The sequence below is a fragment of the Lolium perenne genome, chromosome 4 (genome assembly GCF_019359855.2).
Source record: "Lolium perenne isolate Kyuss_39 chromosome 4, Kyuss_2.0, whole genome shotgun sequence".
NCBI classification, from domain to species: Eukaryota; Viridiplantae; Streptophyta; class Magnoliopsida; order Poales; family Poaceae; genus Lolium; species Lolium perenne.
Window position 1 is genome coordinate 284,590,289 of NC_067247.2, and position 19,526 is coordinate 284,609,814.

The window sequence follows — 19,526 nt, forward strand, 5'->3', positions numbered from 1 at the left end:
AATTCACTTTGATAATTTATTCAGATAGAGCATTTTATGCTGATCAATTTTCATATTTTTAATTATTTTTGTAGGGCCCTGAATCATTTTCTATTTATTTTCAAAGTTTCTGGTTTATTTAAAAATGTGAAATGTCTATATTGCCCCTGGGCCCACCTGTCAGGGTGGCCCAGCGGGTTAACCCTAACCCAAGCCACACTTGGGCTCGGTCGGTCGCACCGACCCCTTCTTCCCCACGCGCTCGCGAACCCTAGCCCCTTCGAGCTCTGGCGATCCCCGCGTCGCCGCCCCCCTTCGCCGAATTACTCCGGCCTACTCTGGCCGTCGCCGCCGGCGAGATCAGGTGGATCTGAACCGCCCCTCGACGGCGGACACGGTGGCCCGCGTCGATCTGGCGCTTGCATCCTCGTTCGCTCGCCCTCGACCCTCCAGTGCGCCTGGCTCTCGGCGTTCGCCGCCGCCGTGTGCTGGAGATGTCGTGGTTCTTCTTCTTGGTGCCTCTGGCGCCATGACGCCACCGCGAGCCTAGCCGAGATGGTGCTGGAGCTGCGGCTCTGCCGCGGCCTGGCCTGGCTGGCGCCGCCGTTCGCCCGGCGTGTGCCGCTTTGGCCGCCACGGCCGTGTTCGCCGGCCCACTTCACCGGTGAGTGCTCCACGCCTCCTCCTATTTCTCTCACTCTGCTCCTTCTTCTCCTAGCCTGCTCTACTATGCGCATGCTGCTGCTGTGTATAATTTCTGTGCTTCCTAGCTACTTCTGTTCATGGTGATCTCCTGCTGTGGCCCTCCTGTAATTGCTCATGAGCATCCAGTGATGCTCATGGCCTACTGGCTCGCTCCTGCTATTGCTACTGCCACTTGGACATATTGTGTGTGCATAATCCTGGCCCTGGCTTGATCATGTTGCATGATCCTTGTAGTAAGCAAGTGTCAGTGCCCCAGTGTGATGCTTTCTTAGTTGTAATTCCTGAGAATATTCTATTGGGCATGATTGTTGACTAGACAGCTCTATCCCTTGTTAGTGTGATTCTGCATACAATTTATATATCATAATCTTGATTGTTTGCCATGCCATTGTTCCTATTCTGTGGCTATTTAATTTATATGGTTAATGTGTTGGTGCTAGGCTGGGCTCTAGCATGCTCTGTCAAGCCCTGATGATCTTATGATCATCAGTTGCTTGGTGAATTGCTGCTGTTCCATGCTTGTGTCTAGCTGGTGCTCTCCTTGTGTCTGTGTAACACACTGGCTTGTGCTGGTATACATTTGTGCTTGCTCAAGCCTCTGCTACTGTCTGCAATGATCCATTCGATCATCTGCAAGGCCTGATGCATAGTTTACTTCTCTGTTTCATTTATCTGTGTAGTTTTGATTCATTACATAGATAAATGATGTGAACTGCTTTGCAGTGATGATCATATGAGTGGATTTAGTAGAGCTAGAGGGATGCCAATCATTTATTGGGGACCCTAGCTCCATTTGAACCCTTCTGGGTAATGATATATGTGCTGGCTTGGTGGTTTGGTTCCTTAAGTGGTAGAGGTTGCCTCAACAGCCATTCTTGGCTGTTCAGGAAGCTCCCACCCCTTGTTGGCTTGTTGTGGTGAATAGATGCTCAATGGTTGATCCAGATCTGGACTTCCAGTGGCTCTTTACTGTTGAGAAAATATCTAGACAAGAATTTGTCTATAATCTGATGGCCTAGCTAGCTGTAAGTGCTAAGTGTGTAGGGCTAGGCTAGCTGTGATTTCATTCTATGCTGGATTTCTTTAGTTGTGCACTGATTTGCATAACTGATGTTCCCTTTGGATGATTTCCTATTGGCCTTACCCTTATTTGCTTGCACCAAATGGCTGTGTAGCCAGATGATGACACAAACAGGGTTCTACCCTTTTCTGTTACTGTGATGGATGCATGTGCTTATGATATGAGCAAAACTGTGGCTTGCTCATGATATCTGTGTATACCTCACTCCAGCTCCTAGAAAGGGTTGTTGGTGTAGAGGCTTTCTTCTGGTTTGGATTTATGAGGTTGCCCTGCTCCTCCTGGCTTGCTGGTGATGCTTGCTTAATTTCTAGTGATTGTGGAGTGGATGAGACAACTTTAGCTGTTCATCTGTTCTTGGTGTTCTTGAGCTGTTCTTGCTAGCTAGTTACTTACTCTGCTGCCTGTCGATGGATGAAGCTAATGGCTAGGGTTTTGGCTTGGTGAAAAGATTTTATACCAAGCCCTTCTTGCTTCCTTGGTCGACAGCTCCACCCTTCCCTTTGGTGACTCACTGTGTGTGTGTGCTACATGCACACAGCCTTGTGAGCATGCTGTGTGTGTGTGTACCAGATGCTGTGCACTTGGACTTGGAGAGGATCAGCTCGGCTGATCTTTGTTCATATCCTCTCTATTTCATTTCATTTGATTTCTAACCTGCCAAGTGGCATTGCCACTTGGCATAATGTTATGTTTGTGTTGTTTGTGTGCAGGGATCAAATAATTGATCAAGATGGTTCTGAAGATCATCAAGTCCAAGATCAAGTGAAGATGATCTTGTAGTATTTAGGATAGAATCTATCCTTGTACCTTTCTTTTTATTTTCTTTTCTATTTTTCTAATTTGTGTAATGTGTTGTAATAATTCATATTACTATTCTGGATATTGTAAATGACAATGTATTATGTGTGATTATCAATAAAGCTCCCATTTTCCTTAATGAGCTTTATATAATTGTTGTACTATTTATATTCTTGATTAATTATAATTGTTTATTAAATTATTCCAAATTTGAATTATGAGTTATCAATTTGATGTTTGAATTTGGAATTCAATTTCAAATTTGGTTTGAATTCAATCATGCAACTTAATTTTGAATTCAATCATGCAACTTAAGATTGTAATGCAATCTCTCTTCAAAACCCTAATTTAGATAAGTAGGAACAAGTTCATCGCACTCTCGAAACCCTAACCCTGTAGGATGTCGAGAGAGAAACCTGTCCCCCTTCGATGCAGTTTTGTTTTAAAAGCGTGAAATTTCCCCGGAATTTACGATGCAATGCACATCCCTTTCTAAAATCTACCCCTCGATCGTCTCTAAACCTGGGACATTACAAAAGCCACGCGTATCCTTCACACCGTTTGGTCGCCATGAGATACAAAGAGAATCTCAATGTTGATCCAACGGTGTCTAGGGGGTGCTCACGTATCCCCCTGATCACCAAATCCACTCTCCACTTGATAATGTAATTTATATGTTGTGAACCATTTTTCATAACAGGTTGCTTGCCCTTTTAGGAAAACTGCGCGGTGCTGCGCTTTCCTACCTGGTAGAGAATAGGTTTCTGAGTAGCCTTAGTTGGAGTAGCTGAAGAACTACGCTGCAATGGCAGTAATACATATGCAGTAAGGAATGACCAGTTATCTTTTAGCGGCAGATATAATTAGTACACACGGTAGAATAGAGTGGGTCTTGAACCAGCTCTACAATTGTACCGCCACATGATTTTGCTTTCAGTATTCAAAAGGACTAGGATATAAAACTAGGGATCGAGAGAAAAAGGCGAGAGCTTTGTCGGAGGGCATTTGGGAGATCGCCAAGTGCACCTTTTCCTCCAAAAATGAGGTCATCAATACCATCCAAATCCACATTGGAAAGATTGTGACTCTCCCAATCTGGATATGTTTGCCTATACTTGGCCCTCCACCCATAATCGAGAAGTGGTCATGAATGATCTCCTCCTTTTGATTGTGCTCGGTGAGTAGGGACGGAGCTGCCTTGATGCTAGTGGTATCAGCTGACCCCAATGAAAAATGCAAATATTTCACTAATTAGTACTAGCTTGTGCTAATCTATAGATTATGACCCCACTTAAATAGATAGAATAGAGTGATGACCCCAGTGCCATTCTATTCCAGCTTCATCCCTGCTTTGGTGACCCAACCTCCATTATGCTTGATGTGGTGGATGTGGTTCTTCCTTCTCCTCGCATTGACCCTTAAATGGAAAATTTTGGTATTGGCGTCTCCTTCTTTAATATTTGAGACTCTTGCACTTTGCTTCTTGCGAGCCCTCTTCTCAATTGCAAGGCTAATGACCCTTCTCTTAAGGCTCGCACAAAGGTCTCGCTCTTTCAGCGAAAGAGGTCGGTTTTCTTGAGCAATGTCAAGTTGAAGGATGACAAACAATGCCGTGTGGAGTAGAATCTTTATCATTGAAAAGAGTCAGCGAATCCACTTGGTGATCTTCCTTGCCATGTTGTTGAGCTTATGGAAGAGGTTTTGGTATGGTTCCGCGTGACCGGATGGTTCGCTTCAAGCTCTAGAAACCTCGTCTTCAAAGCCCGGGATGTAATCCAAAAATTCTTGAACTTGAAGGATTTGGGATTTCTCGGGCCGCTATCACCGGCAAGGGGGGGAGGGGAATGGTTGGAGAGGGCGAAGGAAAGCGCATTGATAATATGAGAGCCAAAGTGTAGGTCCCATTCATTATTGCAAAACAAGGCGATGAGCTTTGATAAGGTAGGGTTTTCTCTCTAGTTGGTCCAAGTGAACATTCTATTTTGGAGATGGATCTCCTTTAGCTAGCAAGCATGAAGGGCACTTAGAAACTTATTGAGGCGAATCTTATTGATATTTCTTCTATTCTTGTCTCTTGCTCGGTAAATTTGGTTGAAGTCACCAAGCGCAAGCCATTTTTCACCATCCACAGACTTTTGCGCAATAAGCTCATTGAAAAAGTCGTCTTTCCTCGCATAAGCAGTCTGTCGGTAGACAGGTGTGGTCATGGAAGCAAGACTCATTTGGCAAAGGAGGATGGATACACTAAGACAAATTTCCACCTTGAGAAGTTTGCGAGGGCCCTCCGGTTGCGTTGGCCTTAGTTAGAGCATCTCCAGCCGCGTCCCCCAAAGCGTCCCCCAAAGGGATTTGGGGCGCGTCGGACAAAAAACCGTTCCAGCCGCGTCCCCCAAAGCCCATTTTTGTCCGGCGCGCCCCCATACGGTGTCCGGCGCCCCGAGCCCGTCCCCGTCCCACAGGGGACGCACCGGGGACGCCGGACACAGCGAAAAGCGAGACGGGGAGTGGCGGGGCCGACTCGTCAGCGGCACAATAAATTTTTAACCTAACCGTCGCCTACCTCAACATCGGCTGGGAGAAGTTCGCGCGGCACCACAGCCTCCAAGCCGGCTTCATCCTCCTGTTCTCCTACTTCGGCGACAGGGACATGAGCGTCAAGGTCTTCGACGAGACGCGGTGCCGCCGGGACTACCACGGCGACAGCACCGACGAGGAGGACGACTGAGTGTTCTTTCTTCGCAGCGAACACGTGCACGGAGGTTTCTGCCTGTTCGCCTCATCGGTAGAACCAACAAGGGCACCATCCTCCCGCTGGATTTTCCAGTTTAGGTGACTGGGTGTGCCCTCGAGTGTTCTTTCTTAGCAGCGAACACAGGAAACCTTCGATGCACGGCCTAGTTAGGTTTAGTTTCTTTGCAAAATTTTATATTTGTGTCCACGACGGTTCAAACTATGTATTAGTTTGTGGAAAACCACGTTCCAAACTGTGTTTTCGTGTAAACCACGTTCCAAATTATGTATTAGTTTGTGGAAATTGAAATAAAAAAGCCAAAAAAAATATTTTAAATATTTGGGGGAGGCGTTTGGGGGACGCGGCTGGGGAGCGACGTCCCCCAAAGGCGGCACGAACAAAACACGTCCCCCAAACGCTCAATCCGGCGCGGTTTGGGGGACGCTTTGGGGGACGTGACTGGAGATGCTCTTAGGGTGGCGTGACCCAAGCAAGCTTTGGGTGGGATGGGAACTCCTTGTAACGATGATGTGGACATGGATCTCTTCTTTGCCTTCACCACCATCACGTTTGACAATGGGACATGCTATAGCACAAAACACACACTCGATCAGTCGTTCCGCCAAGTTGCTCAGGGCCGGAACCCATGTGAACAGCCCAAACAACTACACACAAACAACGAGTGAAACTACTCTTGCATTTTCGCGTGACTACAACCTGATCTCTAGCCCTAAAAAAACGCCGGCCAAACTGGGCGATCAACTTGCAGATGAAAATGAACACAGCACAGCACAAAGGACCTTCCCGACAACGGATCAACCAATGATGCTACAAGGAGATCGTTGCTGGCTTGATAGTAAAAAAGCTTTTTTCCTAGTCAGAAAAAATATAATTGCTTGCAAGGAAACAAATATAACTACTAGAGTGGAGTGAACTCTTGCTTACTGCTGAGCTTAATCTCCATAATTAACCAGATGCAATTGATCCATGGAGAGAAATAGAATCTGATGCAAGTAACGTCCCGGCCAACTTGCAAGTCGACTTTCATCAATGACAAGAACGAGACAAAGAAACAGAAAACACGTGGAGTGCTAAACATTGATTATTAACAGTGCCACTAGATGATTTCTAAAAGGAAGACCTACATGAAAAGTTAAGAGTCAATTCTTAGTTCAAGAAAGGCAATAAGACACGTAGATTGCTAACTACTTCCTCTGTTCACCAGCCAGCGATTTACTAAAATGTCTTACACATTAGTAAACAAAAGTAGTAAATATAGAGAAGACTCATAGAGGCCTGGCTAAAAAAAAGTCAATTCACCAGTTCAAGGAAACAGAGACATGGAGCAGATGTTAGGGCATCTGCAACGGCGCGACGCAAACGGACGCTGAGCGACCGTTTTCGTCCGCCGTGATCGGAAATGCGTCTGACGCCACCTCCAGCGGGGCGACGCAAAGTGATCGGGCCGTCCGCGGAGACGCAAACTTGGCCCAAATATACGTCTGGGATGCGTCTCTGCGGATGCGGAAAGTGTCCGCTCGCGTCTGGTGGACGTTTTGTCTGGTCCGCCTGGCGGTGACCCAACGTCGACGTGTCTTCTCCGCCAGTACTGGTGCCGAGGCGTCGCTTCGGCAGTCTGCGGCCGCGTAAATGGTGATGCCTCGCGTGGCGCGCGGCCGTCCCCTACCTCTGCACACGAAGTAATGGCGTTGCCACGCGTGTCGCGGCCGTCGCCCTGCCTCTGATCTATATAAACAGGGGCGTCAGCATCTCATCTCCTCCCCACAAAACCCTAGCCGCCGCACAACCTCCACCGTAGCGCCGCTGCCGCTCAGACTCCACCGCAGCCACCATGAGCAACGCCGGCCGCGGCCAGGCTGCCGCGCCTCCACCTCCACCTAAACCTCCCACTCCACCTCCCCCGGCCTCGAGCTCCGACAAGGAGTTCGACTCCGACGACAGCACGGGCGACCTCCTCGACCCGGTCAGGGACGCCAAGTACATGGCTGACGCGGAGAAGGAAGCAGAGGAGGAGTGGGCGGCCCACGCGGCGTTCGACGCCGAGATGGAACATCGCAGGCTGGCAGCCGCCGTAGCCACAGAGGAGTCCAACTCCGACATATCATGGTCTTCCGATGACCCTGATACGCCTACCCGGAGGAGAGGGTGGCGGAGCAGAGAGCAATAGTTGAGTCCTTCGAGATGCTCAAGGACGACGTCGCGAACGCGAGGCTGGAGCAGTGCTTGCAAGAGGACACGGCGGCGCACCGAGCCATAGCAGCCGCACAGGAGGCGACTGAGAAGTAGGCGATGGAGCGACGCAACGACGGGGCCGGCCCGTCCGGAAGCAAGTAGTCTAGGCTTCTAGATCTACATTGTATAGTTTTTATGCATTTAAATGTACTACTTTTTATATTTTTAAATAGGATGTAAATCTAAAAATGGGTCGTCCCGGTGGGAGCACACCCAGACGTAAACGGACGCGCGGACAAAATATGTCCACGGGGCGACGCAAACGGACGCTCGCGACCACTTTTGGACGTCCGAAATGCGTCGCCCCGTTGGAGATGCCCTTAGCACATTTTTCGAACGGAATAAAAATGATGAAATGGGCTTTGCCAATTCCAGCTATGCGAGATGATACGAACTTTTTTGAGCTCTTAAATCACGCTTGTTGTGTGGGTTCGGGCTGACGCAGTCAGCAGGTGGGGATTTCGTCGCAGCCGAAGCGCGATCTTTTATTTTTATTTTTTTTTGACGCAGGTCTGCTAGTGCCTAACCTCTCGCGAGTCACAACGGGTGAGCCATGTCATCGTCCCGTGCCAACATTTGTTGGATCCCTATCTTGTTCCCTGCAATAACAAGAGGGTATATCGCTCTGATATTGTCCCATCGACGATCGTGCCGAGCGGACGCCCCATATGCATTGGCCACAGCACCAGCTGAATGCGCAAGCCGCATTCAAAACCATATCCTTTACACACACACACACACACACACACACACAAAAAAAAAACCATGTCCTTTACACACACACAAAAAAGGCGGAAAAAGCGACCGGCATATCAGGTCAATTTTGAGCCTGCAGCAAGTGCTCGTTTTTCTTTTCTTGAAACACCATTGGTTTTGCAAATCGTTAACTTCCAAGAGGGGCAAAAGATGTACGTACCATGAGCATCAATGAACAATGCTACAGTATTTATTTTCCATTCAGGCAATATATCCTACGAACTCTCCCGCTGTTGTGCATACCCACCTCTCCGATTCGCGCACCGAGAAACAATACAATTCACATAGGATCGATTGCCTCCCAGGATGGACCAAAAGATTACTGCTCTGGTAATGTTATGCACTAGTCTACACCTGTACATAGTCATCAATCATGGGAAGAATTACAGTATCTTTGGCCTCCCAGCAACAGAATTACAGTTGAGTGAATCCAGCCAAGCCAAAATATGCACCAATGTTAAAACTCTTTCCTTAGCCCCACAAATCTGTCAAATAATCAGCTTCTGTCAAAATACAATGACAGTCCAGACTTGCCTGGAAGGACCGGCTCATACAAGTTCAGCAGCACGTCTTATTTTCCTTTTGCGCATCTGCATGCTGTCCGTTGATGATTTTATTTCCCGTACATTATTTCTTGAACTTTTCTCTCTTAACAGCAGTTGATCTGCATAAGATGAAGGCAATTTGTCCAACTCAAGGCAGCATAAATAGCAAAGAAACATAAATATTAACATGGATGGATGCACACTTAACCGAGGGAGACAGATATTCTAGGAGTACAAGCAACACGATACAGAAGTTGCTAAAATTCATTTGTTTCAATGTGCTTTGGAAACTGATTACACGGTGCTGTATCACTCTCCTATCAATCATTCTGCTACCTCCCCCTCCATAAAAAAAAACAATCCTACAAGATGAACAGATTCCTGGTGCACGGATTAACTTCTAATAAACCTTATCATTGCTTCCATAAATTACTGTACATGGCTCCCCATTTCCCTCCTCATTGTACCAGTTTCCTAGTTGCAACCACAGCAGCAGTGATGAGATGGCGACGTCTACTGCTGCTGTGCCAAGAGTGTGGTTGCCCAGGGGTATCCGGAAGATAAGCATATGGGTAGTCACTGCTACATTGGTTAAGACTTAGACAATCGTTGGTCCGTTGGTGCATTTCTCTACATGGAAATTATGTCCTATCTGAGATGGTGGTGGTGGACTGGTAGTTCATCCCCAACTCCCCCTTGAACATCAGTAAAAAAAATCTAACAGCAAACAGACTAACTTAGCCACAATACGCAAGAAAACGGATTTTAGCTTCATAAGAGAAGCAGCAATAAGAGGAAAGTTACCACAGAAGCGATCGCGGTGTTGATGAGAACCCGTCAGAGGTTAGACCTTCAACAGCTGCTCCACCACCACTAGCTGACAATGTTTTACTTTCACCATCAGAAGCTGGCTCTGAATCCGCTTTGCTAGTACCACTGACGCAGTACTTCTGCAGCCACCTATCAGACTCCCAAAGACAGTGCATAATGCTCTCCCTGGCAGAGTAACCATGGCTTTCGAAAGGAAGTATTACCAAACGAGACTGTACACCATGACCCTTCAAGGCATTGAAGAATCGGTCCGACTGTATTTGAAATATAAAGGGGGAAAAGGTTAGGTTACACAAAACTATCATCCAAATCTAATCAACTAATGAGCCACTGACCAGGAAATTAAAAAAATCCCATGGAAACTAGGTCAAAATATCAATCCATAACAATGTAGAAACTACTTTTTCTCAAAAGACAATGCATGACAGCAGGAAATAATGAACTAGCCATACAGCCTATCAAACAGCGCAAACCAAAGCATTACTTTACTATGTAAGACGCGCAAGGTAGGTACACATTTATATTAACGCAAGACCTGGAATGACAAATCAAATTTCCTAGGTCTTGGTACAGTGTCAACCTACGTTATTCCAACTATCGATTGTACAGCCTCCACATGGAAGCAAATATAGTTGCAAGGTAAATTATACATGCCTAAATGAATTTGTGATTAGAACATATTCAGACATTAGAGATGGGTGTAGTAGTTCAAAGGTGACCAGTGCTGACTCTTGTGCAAAGCAACTGATGTCTTGGTCCATAGGACTTTACCTGCATTGTCAGCGTTCCAGAATTGTTGTCTTGCTCTCCATGAATAAGTAATATTGGTCTCTTAATTTTGTTTGCTGACATGAAAGGGCTCATCTCCACGTAGGTGCTAGTCGCCTCCCAGAGTGTTCTATCCTCATTCTGCAGAAAAAAGCAGGCAGTTAAGACTGAACATATGACATTGCACCAGACAGGTGGTAAATCATTCAGCATTTGCTTATACCTGAAATCCAAATGGAGTTAAAGTTCTGTTGTAAGCTCCAGAACGAGCAATTCCACAGCAGAAAAGATGAGGAGCATGAGCTAAGAGATTGGCTGTCATGAATGCACCATAGGAATGACCACCAACAGCAATTTTATCAGGATGAACCACCTAAAATCAGTGATAGAAGAAATCATGTGCAACCCTCCAAAGGCATTACCCGAAAAGGCTCACAAAAAAGAACTACAAAAGGCTTACCCCTCTCCTGACAACTTCCTCAACGGCAGCCTCTGCACTAGTTACTAGTTGTTCCACATAACTACAAAACAATTTGCGTTAACAAGAGAATAAGTTTCATGTACAAGTAGAGTGAACACCAAAAAAAACTGGTCAACATAGAAGGGAATGGAATAGGGCAAAAATAGCAAACACACCTATCATTGGCCTCTACATCACCTTCACCAACAATCGGGATTGTCGGACCTGAAAGAATAGCAAACCTGCAAACAGAAGTGTCGAGTGAGAGAGTGTAACTGTGTACCACAAAGGAATATATTTGAAAGGCATGCGTCCAAATTTTAACTTCAGCTAAATTTGGAGGTTACGGGAGCAGATGAAGTTTTTATCATGAGAAACTGCAATAAGGAATAAATGGCATGTGTACTCTTGAAGATCAGAAAGATAAATCATACCCTCTAGCCAGCCAAAGCAGAGGGGATGTAGCACCAATCCCTGAAAACTCATTAGGGGAACCGCGTACTTGTCCGGCAGCATCTTTGCTTTTAAACTCACCAGGGTATGACCAAACTAAACATGGCAAAGGTCCATCTTTTGATTGATCATAACCTGGAGGTAGATACAGGTTCGCTGTAAGTTGAACCCCGTCCTTCCGCTGGTACCGTATCATCTCTTTATACAATGAAGCAAGCTGGGGGTATGGGTGGGGGAAATTTGTAATCTGAACTTTCTTCTTTTCTGGCCAAATTTGCAGGTAATATTGTGTATTTTCTGTTTTTGATTCCTTCGATGTAAGTATCTTCAACTGATCAAGGGGAAGATCCCCATCAGTTTTATCTGACATCAGTGCAACAACAGTTTCAAAGTACTTTTCCTTGTCACTTTCCCATATTCGCTCTTTACTTCCAGTATTTCTGCGAAAATAAAGGCATCAGCTGGCATCTGGAATACATTCTACAACTATATTATGACAGAAAATAAGTGAAATGATTCATGGATATGGATATGGACATACATATCAAACAAGTCAAGGAATGGGACATTTCCTTCTGGTGTGGCACCCATTCCATTCAGCAAGAGGTACGTGCTTTCATCTTGCTTATTGACCTTCGCAATAACATAGGTTCCCATGGTAGTTCTTCGCAACATTGGTGAGCCCGGATCAGAGTACACATCTTCGGAAGATCTGTCAAATAAAATTCGTGGACTGACATCTTTTTTATCAGGAGCGACCACCCATGTTCTTGTTTTCCGAGTTTTGTACCATGATTCATACACCAAAGCAAGAGATTCATCACACCAAGAGGTTCCTCTGCACCAACAGAACAAAAACAGGACAAGAACAGTTAATTACTTGGTACACAAGTTGCAAAAGGATAGGGAGTTGTACAAAAAAGGACAAGCGACTTGGATTAGGACTTCATATTTATTTGATGGATAATTTTATATGAGTACTCTTTATTCATAACAAGTCTCCTGCTAGCAGTATTGCACCTATGTCAAAGAACAAAGCTTAACCATGAAATCAAGGTGTGGTAAAGCAAAGATTTCTGATCCTACTGGAGTAGGCTAATGGAAGTTCAAAGGACATACCCATATCGAAGGTCAAGTTTATGTAGAATTTCTGGTTGTTCACCATTTACGGGCTCAGCATTTTCCATGTAAACTATGTCACGTGGTGAAACCTCTACCTTTGCATCTCCACCATCCTGTGTCTCCACCCTATGTAAAAGAAGGATAAACTAAACCAAGCTAGAAAAAGAAATAACACATAAAACACCAGCATATCATACATATATTGACAAAGATATTCTCAACACATAAAAGACATTCTCAACTCAAATTACTGTATCATATGATAATAATAGTAATCCAAAAGGTATATTTGGCACTATAGAGCAAAGTTTGTACATAGAAAGATCTAATAGTTAGAATGCTTTCATGTACTCCCTCCCTTCCATAAAAGGATGTCGGAGATTTGTCTAAATTCGGATGTATCTATATCTATACACTAAAGAGTGTCTAGATACATCTAAATTTAGACAAACTTGCAACATCTTTTTATGGACAGAGGTAGTACCAGTTATCCAGGCAGATGCTACTTTTTAAGGCTTAAACCAAAAAATAATGCATCGGTCATCAGGTGGTGTTTTGCGTACCAATACAAAGTTGAAGGTTTGTCTGGCCTCCAATAGATTGAACGTTTTCCCTTGCGCACACTGCTCGTCGCAATTGGTATGTCCTCTGCAAGGGGCAAATCGCAAAGCTCCCTAATAAATTTACCATCCGCAGTCCATAATTCAACTTTCTTTGGAAACCTTCCACAGGGTACGATATATGAATATGGACGGTGGATAGAAGAAAGCATCAAATATTTGTCATCCGGTGATGGATCAATGGATGTATATACAGCAGGAGGCCCCATCGGCTTCACAGTTCCATCCAAAGAGGCCAACATGAGCTGTGAGGTTGCATAGTAATCAAATAGATCAGCATCGTATGCATCTTTTAGAAGATCCTGGAAAGTTCTCACTTGGACCACAGTCTTTGTCTCGTTAGACTGAATTTTTGGACCAGCTGGAACTAATGGCTTTTTTGGTGGGGCACCACGTGATACAGGGATGGTGCAGACTAACAAAGTAGAGTTATCAACCCATACAAAGCTGCAAAATAGTAGAAACAATCATTTGGAAGAAGAAACAATCAAAATAGGAGGCATAGAAATATTAGAAACATTCACCTGTCAAAAATAGCATTCAAGTAAATATCAGGAGATTTAAAAAGTGGCTTTGCTTCTCCAGATTCCACGTCTGCAACCCATACCCTTAGCTTGCTGATTTTGTTGTCCTCCTGCTTGCAAAGAAGTCTGTTATAGTGAATCATGGATAACACAACAACTACCTTTGTATCAGAGTCAATCCAACCAATTACCTCCTCAACTCGAACACTGAATGATAGAGTACGACCGTCATGTGACCTGGTTCACATGGTTGCGTGTCACGAGCCATTACAAAAAGTACGAAAAGAAATGATGGAAGTTACTTGATACAAATATCTGGAAATTTACCAGGTAACAAAATTAATCTTTGCTCCTTCGGGGTATCCATAGACCACTTTCTCTGGGCCCAAAGTTCCGTCATCCATTAGCTTATGGATACCTATTCCAGTGTAGGAAGACCTACAAATTAGGTAAATCAGATTTCCATCTATGACATGCTGTAAAGCGTAACGGTGAACTTGTAAAAATGAAATGAAATAATTCAAAGACTGAAATTCTGAGAAAGCGTTAACATTACTTACATTCGACTTCTAGTATTGGAATGGCCATCGATCCTTACGCCAGCAAGTTTGTCCTCAGGCTTTGCAAGATCAGATAGTGGTGGCAGCGCTCGACGTTTGAGAAAAAGAATCTTGTCTTTGCTTGGTGAGAATGACAAAACAGGAAGTGGCGGTGCATCAACTATGTCCTGTATTTCTTTTGGGGGGAGGCGGTAGCCCAGCGCCGCCGAAAGATCTGGATGATATGCAAACAAAAAATCACTGTCCACTCCACTACTGTCTATATTATCTTTTCATGCAGAGTTAAATGCAGGACAAAGTCTGCTCAAGCAGCACTTTGCAGATTTCACCGTGCGCACGGAAAGAAAACTTGTATGATTGGCGGAAACAAAAATACAGTTCCGTTCAAGGAAAATATTTGCAAAGGAACAACCACGAGCCAAAAACCACAAAGAACAAATAATTCACATGGAACAACTATGCTCTTTCCTAGATAAATCATGCATTGCAACTGAAGGTGCTACACAAAGACAATTCCGTAGTAACGAGCGCCATTGAATGTCAATTGAACAAGTCTCTTAACTTGCAAAGGTAAGCAACTGAAAGTCAACAGACTCTTATTAAGCTGCATGCTACCCTACAAATCTCTTACTGAGCTACACACAACATAAATACTACTCAGTGACATGATTTTCGCAGCAAAAAATTAGACTAATTCATCAAGCTCTGGATAGTGGTATTGGGCTATTGGCGAGCAAACCAAATCATAATAACTGAAGAAGTGAACTTGAGAGGGCAAGTGATGCGATCTTTACCGGAAAAAATCAGATTAATCTAAATTATAGACAACAATCCTATCAAGTGTAATCCAGATCATAACTTATGAAAACTACTATCTTTTCCAGGAGCCGATCCAGGAACAGAGCTCCAATCTCTCCCCCGCCAAGCCACTCCAATCCACTAAACCCACACAACTCCCCCCATCCCCCACGACAAGAAGTAACAAAAAACCAACGATCTCTCGCATAAAAGGAAGCAGCACCGACCGTCGTCTTCTTGGGCCAAGCCGGATGCCGCCGCCGGGTCATTGGACTCCCCCGCCGCGCCGGAGGCGGTGGCGGCGGCGATGTGGGACATCCTGGACGCGGCGGAGCTCATGGCGCTCCGGGGAGGCAGCCGGAGGAGAGGCCGCGGGAGATGAGAGCGGCGAAGAGGAGCCCGCAGCGGCGCGAGCGGGAGCAGGGCGACGCGGAGGCAGGCCCTATGGAGGAAGGAAAGGGACGACATGGTTTTCTGGCCTCCCTCCCTTCTTGTATACGAAGGGAGTAGTAGATAGCATAGAATAGTGGGATGGTGGGATACCTTGGTGGAAAAAAGATATTTCTGACCTTTTCGAAACTATTTTTCTCAAATGTATAAAACTGTATTATACTGTATATTTTTGAAAGTGAAGTTTTCATGCCTTTGATAATTTCAGGTTCCTTGATTTTTGCTTGTGCAAACACGAAGAAATTGTGTATTGCTATCTGGGTTTTGGTTTGGTGATGTGAATCAATCAGGGCTTCTTTGAGCCTCAGATGAAAAATCTGGTGTCTGATTGGAAGAATCTGATCCGAGTGTACGCTATGGAGTCATGTTGTCGACACATTGTGGACGACACAGGAAAGTGCTCCCATTTTCCATCTACAGTATTTGTCAGCTAGCGTGAGACTCTTTTTAACGGCCTATATGTGGCGATATTGCATTGTAGCATTAGCTGAGCAGCGACAGCGACTGCTGACAGCAAATGATTGGTCACTGACGCCCAGTTTAGCAGAGGTGCGGCTCTTTTCATGCCTCTCACATTGCAAGAAGTATAACGTAGTGTCATCTAAGTATGCATCGCAGTTTAAGGACGAGAAAGAGAATTCTAGTATCATGACGCATCAAACTACTAGAAAAGTTAATTACTGTACTAAGATATCATATCCACAAATTTGTATTGATGTTATATAAAACATAAAATAAATGAAGTGGCAAATGTGAAAGTACTTTTCTTTTGCGAAACTAAATTAAACGAAGGTCAATGGACTTCATGTACATGAATGCACTAGGCCTCAGCCATTTCAGGTTACAAAAACGCCAGTTCTCATATGACGTAACTGTAAACTGCATACGGAGGGCCCAACACGCCAAAAGACGGTGGGAGCTCACAATTCTGTTCATTCTCCAGGTAATTGAAATGCTTTCAAAATGAAGTGGCATCTGCCCAACCCTGCCAAAATTCGAAACAAACTGCCCAAGGTATAAACGGCAAACAAACTCTATTGACCTGCTTCCAGATATCTGTCTCAAGATACAATGTATACTGTGTCCGACGTGTTCTCTGTTCATGTTCAGTGTCGCTGCCGTTCAAACAATTCAGCAGGACAGTACCACAAATTTTACAAGGGAATGTTTATATACAAGTGACCAAATAAGATTACAGAGAAGAAGAATCGTGTCTAACTGTATCATCTTCGAACCATGGAAAGAAAACGGAGCAGGACATGTCATATAACTGAACAAGCTAAGTATTCATTGCTGCAAATTTCACCCTAACTTTTGTAAGTTCTGTCCGATGTCGACGACTTGTAGTCTCAGAAAAAGCTGAAACCTTGCGACTCCTCCTGCCGCTGCTCCTCTTCTGCTGCTTCACTGTACGTCGGCTCCTGTTCTGCCGTTTCATCGTATGTTGGCTCCTCTTCTGCCGTTTCACCGTACGTCCGCTCCTCTTCTGCCATTTCACCGTACGTCGGCTCCTCTCCTTCGGCACTCCTATAGTTATCTGCGAACTCCAAAGCCTCTGCCGAAGCATAAGCTGATGACTGGTACTGCTCTGGGCGGACAAACTGGAGCATGTAGTTCAACCCGTTGATGACGTCGTAGACCATCAGCCCAATTCTTCCCCCGACCCAGCTGCCTAGCTGGCTTCCAGCAAGATAGCCGAGCTTTCCCAACCTCTCCTCGCCATGGAAGCCACCTACATAGGTTCCGAATAAGGTGCCGGTGCCCCGGAGAAAACCCTCGGTCATGCTTCCGCCAAAGTACATTGCTTCAAAGAAGTCCCAGCCAGAGGAGATTATTGGCCCCAATATCCTCTTGGCTTGGCGAGCAGCCACTTTTGTCGCCTTTGCACCAACCTTCTGAGCTTGCTTGGCTGCCTCGGCAGGACTCAGGCCTTCCATCACAGCATCAGCTAACGCTTTCTCAATGGCTCGTTGCCGCACCTTTTCCATGTGTGCACTTCGGAGGTTGTTGACATACAGCTTGACCCCCTCCTTCCCTGCGCATGCAAAGCTGCCTGAGCCCATATCGAAACAGTTCAGGAATGTGAACTGCCCACTCTTTGATGCAGCCTCCTTTCCAACAAGTTCCCTGCACTTCTCAGCTGCAAATTAGAAATTTGAATTAATGTTTTTTTCTAGAGACATAAGGTCTACTTCTCCAAAAGAAAAGGAGCTTTGGATGCCAAGAGAAATATCAATGCAATAGTTATTAAAGTATAGCTACTTTTCATGGGATCGTGGCTTGCCAACATGTCAACTTAGCAAGACAGAAAGAATTATCTTTCAAAAATAATTTGAGACTCATGGATCCACTAATTGGAGATTTAATATGGGTTTTTTCAGTAGAACACATAGATTTCATTAACATGGGCATATAGCCGAACCTATAGTCGCCACACAATATATATCAGCAAAAAAAAATGGATGTCCACACTCGATGGTCCTTCGCCGCCATTAAATGTGCTACTTGATTACACTCCCACAGGATGGAACCCACATTATAGTTATTGAATGAAAGTAAAATCAGTACTTCTTAGCTCCTTCACCAGGGCGACATTGCCCGGCAGGTCCAAAGCATTGCTTTGCACAACATTTTATTTATCGCAAGGAATCTGGTGAATCTATCCATGCCTGGCAAACTTACATAATGAATTACATGCATCATTTGCCAAGCGCCCTTAAGCTAGTACGGGGGGAAATGAGCAAGGCAAACCATATCGGTAGATTGTACACTCCACACTCACTGGTATCGGACAGAGTTTAGAAGCTACTAACTCATAACTCATCCCTGATTTAGTTGAAATATAGTGATATAACCATGTGGAAACAGCCTCTTGCAAAAATAGCAAGGAAAGGCTGTGTACAATGACCCATGTGGTCCGACCCTTCCAGACCCCACGCAAAGCAGGAGCTTCATGCACCGGGCTGCCCCTTTTCTTTATAATGATACAACCATATGAACATTTCTATTATATATTCTTCATCACAACAGTGGCATGATAATCTACCTTCAAGACTGAGACACCCTATTTGTATTACTGGGTTCATACGTTAACAGTGTGTTCATGTTGTCTTTCAGCTCAGCCCTCTGCCAGATGCTAATCTGTACAGCAAAGCACTGAAATAATCCTTAACAAGTTAGCACCGAATTCGCACGATATATATATGCCTCATTCCTCGTGTACACTTCGAAATTCGACCCACAACATCAACCCAAACCTGGGAAGGGAACGGCCAATTAACCCAAAGCAGCTGAAATTTCAGCAACAAGCGCCGCCCCCTTTGCTCTTCCCGGACATTACCAACCGTCTTTTGAAACCCAAGATCGCCACTGAACGCGCATCCATTTTTCGCTAGGCAACAACCGCCACACACCCCAAAAATCACTGAATCGCAGACTGAAAGGTGCCTAAAATTACACATGAAAACGCGCGCGGGGATCCGCCATTCTACGAAATATCTAGCCCGCGGGCTCTGCCTCCGTGATTTGGCCAGGAAAATTGTAAATAAACAGAAAGGGGGCTACGAATTGGAGATTCCGCGGCGGGAAAGCATACCGGTCATGCTGAGGGCGAGGACGCCCGTGACGAAGAGCAGCAGCTGCACGCGTCGCTTCTGGATGTCCAGCATCTTCGCCTGCGCTCGGCTCGGACGCTGCTGCTGATGCTGCAGAGGAAGGAAGGATCTCTCCCCCGCCGGTGGAGGAGGAGGAGGAAGAGGAAGAGGGGAAGAAGAAAGGAATAATAACGAGAGGAAGAAAGGGAGGGCAGATTCCTCGACAGAGAAAAAAAAGAACGTCAAGAAGTCCGGCTCGCTGGTGCCGCGTGGCGGACGCGTTACCCGGGAGGACACGGCGTTATGTGGGTCCCAACGCTATGGGCCCAGTGACCGGAGAACTCATCCGCACGTGTTCGACTGAAATTCACAAAACTCTAGCCCTAGCCTATCTCCACCGGGCGCCAGCGACCGTTTTTGTCTGCCGTGATCGGAAATGCGTCTGGGGCCTGTTCCAGCGGGGCGACGCAAAGTGACCGGGTCGTCCGCGAAGACACAA

At 45.5% G+C, this 19,526-nt stretch overlaps 2 protein-coding genes across 3 annotated transcripts; both read right to left on the reverse strand.

The window, feature by feature from the left end:
* Positions 1–8,610: 8,610 nt before the first annotated feature.
* On the reverse strand, positions 8,611–15,494 carry LOC127295622 (probable glutamyl endopeptidase, chloroplastic). 2 transcript variants are annotated; one of them, XM_051325589.2, is made up of 15 exons: positions 15,212–15,493; positions 14,187–14,400; positions 13,954–14,064; positions 13,818–13,863; positions 13,627–13,736; positions 13,046–13,549; positions 12,480–12,608; positions 11,902–12,198; positions 11,342–11,800; positions 11,084–11,149; positions 10,908–10,968; positions 10,671–10,820; positions 10,451–10,588; positions 9,653–9,933; positions 8,611–8,967 (listed from the first exon to the last, which is right to left on the reverse strand). In XM_051325589.2, coding segments are annotated over exons 1-15 (2,808 nt in total). In that variant the 5' UTR covers positions 15,453–15,493; the 3' UTR covers positions 8,611–8,966. The 2 variants fall into 2 exon arrangements, with proteins under 2 accessions (XP_051181549.1, XP_051181548.1); XM_051325588.2 differs by lacking the exon at positions 8,611–8,967 and having other exon boundaries at positions 9,649–9,933; positions 15,212–15,494.
* A 1,021-nt stretch (positions 15,495–16,515) lies between these two features.
* Positions 16,516–19,228, reverse strand: LOC127295623 (uncharacterized). The gene is made up of 2 exons (XM_051325590.2): positions 19,030–19,228; positions 16,516–17,574 (listed from the first exon to the last, which is right to left on the reverse strand). The coding sequence occupies exons 1-2, from the start codon at positions 19,100–19,102 to the stop codon at positions 16,784–16,786; spliced, it is 864 nt and encodes a 287-aa protein (XP_051181550.1). The 5' UTR covers positions 19,103–19,228; the 3' UTR covers positions 16,516–16,783.
* Between the last annotated feature and the right edge of the window lie 298 nt (positions 19,229–19,526).

What these genes read in the sequence shown, in the direction of transcription:
- LOC127295622 (XM_051325588.2), bottom strand. Translation starts at nt 15,452, where the DNA reads ATGTCGTCCCTTTCCTTCCTCCATAGGGCCTGCCTCCGCGTCGCCCTG. An exon ending in TTCCTTGACTTGTTTGATAT is followed by an intron (nt 11,801 to 11,901) that starts GTATGTCCATAT and finishes TTATTTTCGCAG; the next exon opens with AAATACTGGAAGTAAAGAGC. An exon ending in TAACTCCATTTGGATTTCAG is followed by an intron (nt 10,589 to 10,670) that starts GTATAAGCAAAT and finishes TTTTTTCTGCAG; the next exon opens with AATGAGGATAGAACACTCTG.
- LOC127295623 (XM_051325590.2), bottom strand. Translation starts at nt 19,102, where the DNA reads ATGCTGGACATCCAGAAGCGACGCGTGCAGCTGCTGCTCTTCGTCACG. An exon ending in CCTCGCCCTCAGCATGACCG is followed by an intron (nt 17,575 to 19,029) that starts GTATGCTTTCCC and finishes TCTAATTTGCAG; the next exon opens with CTGAGAAGTGCAGGGAACTT.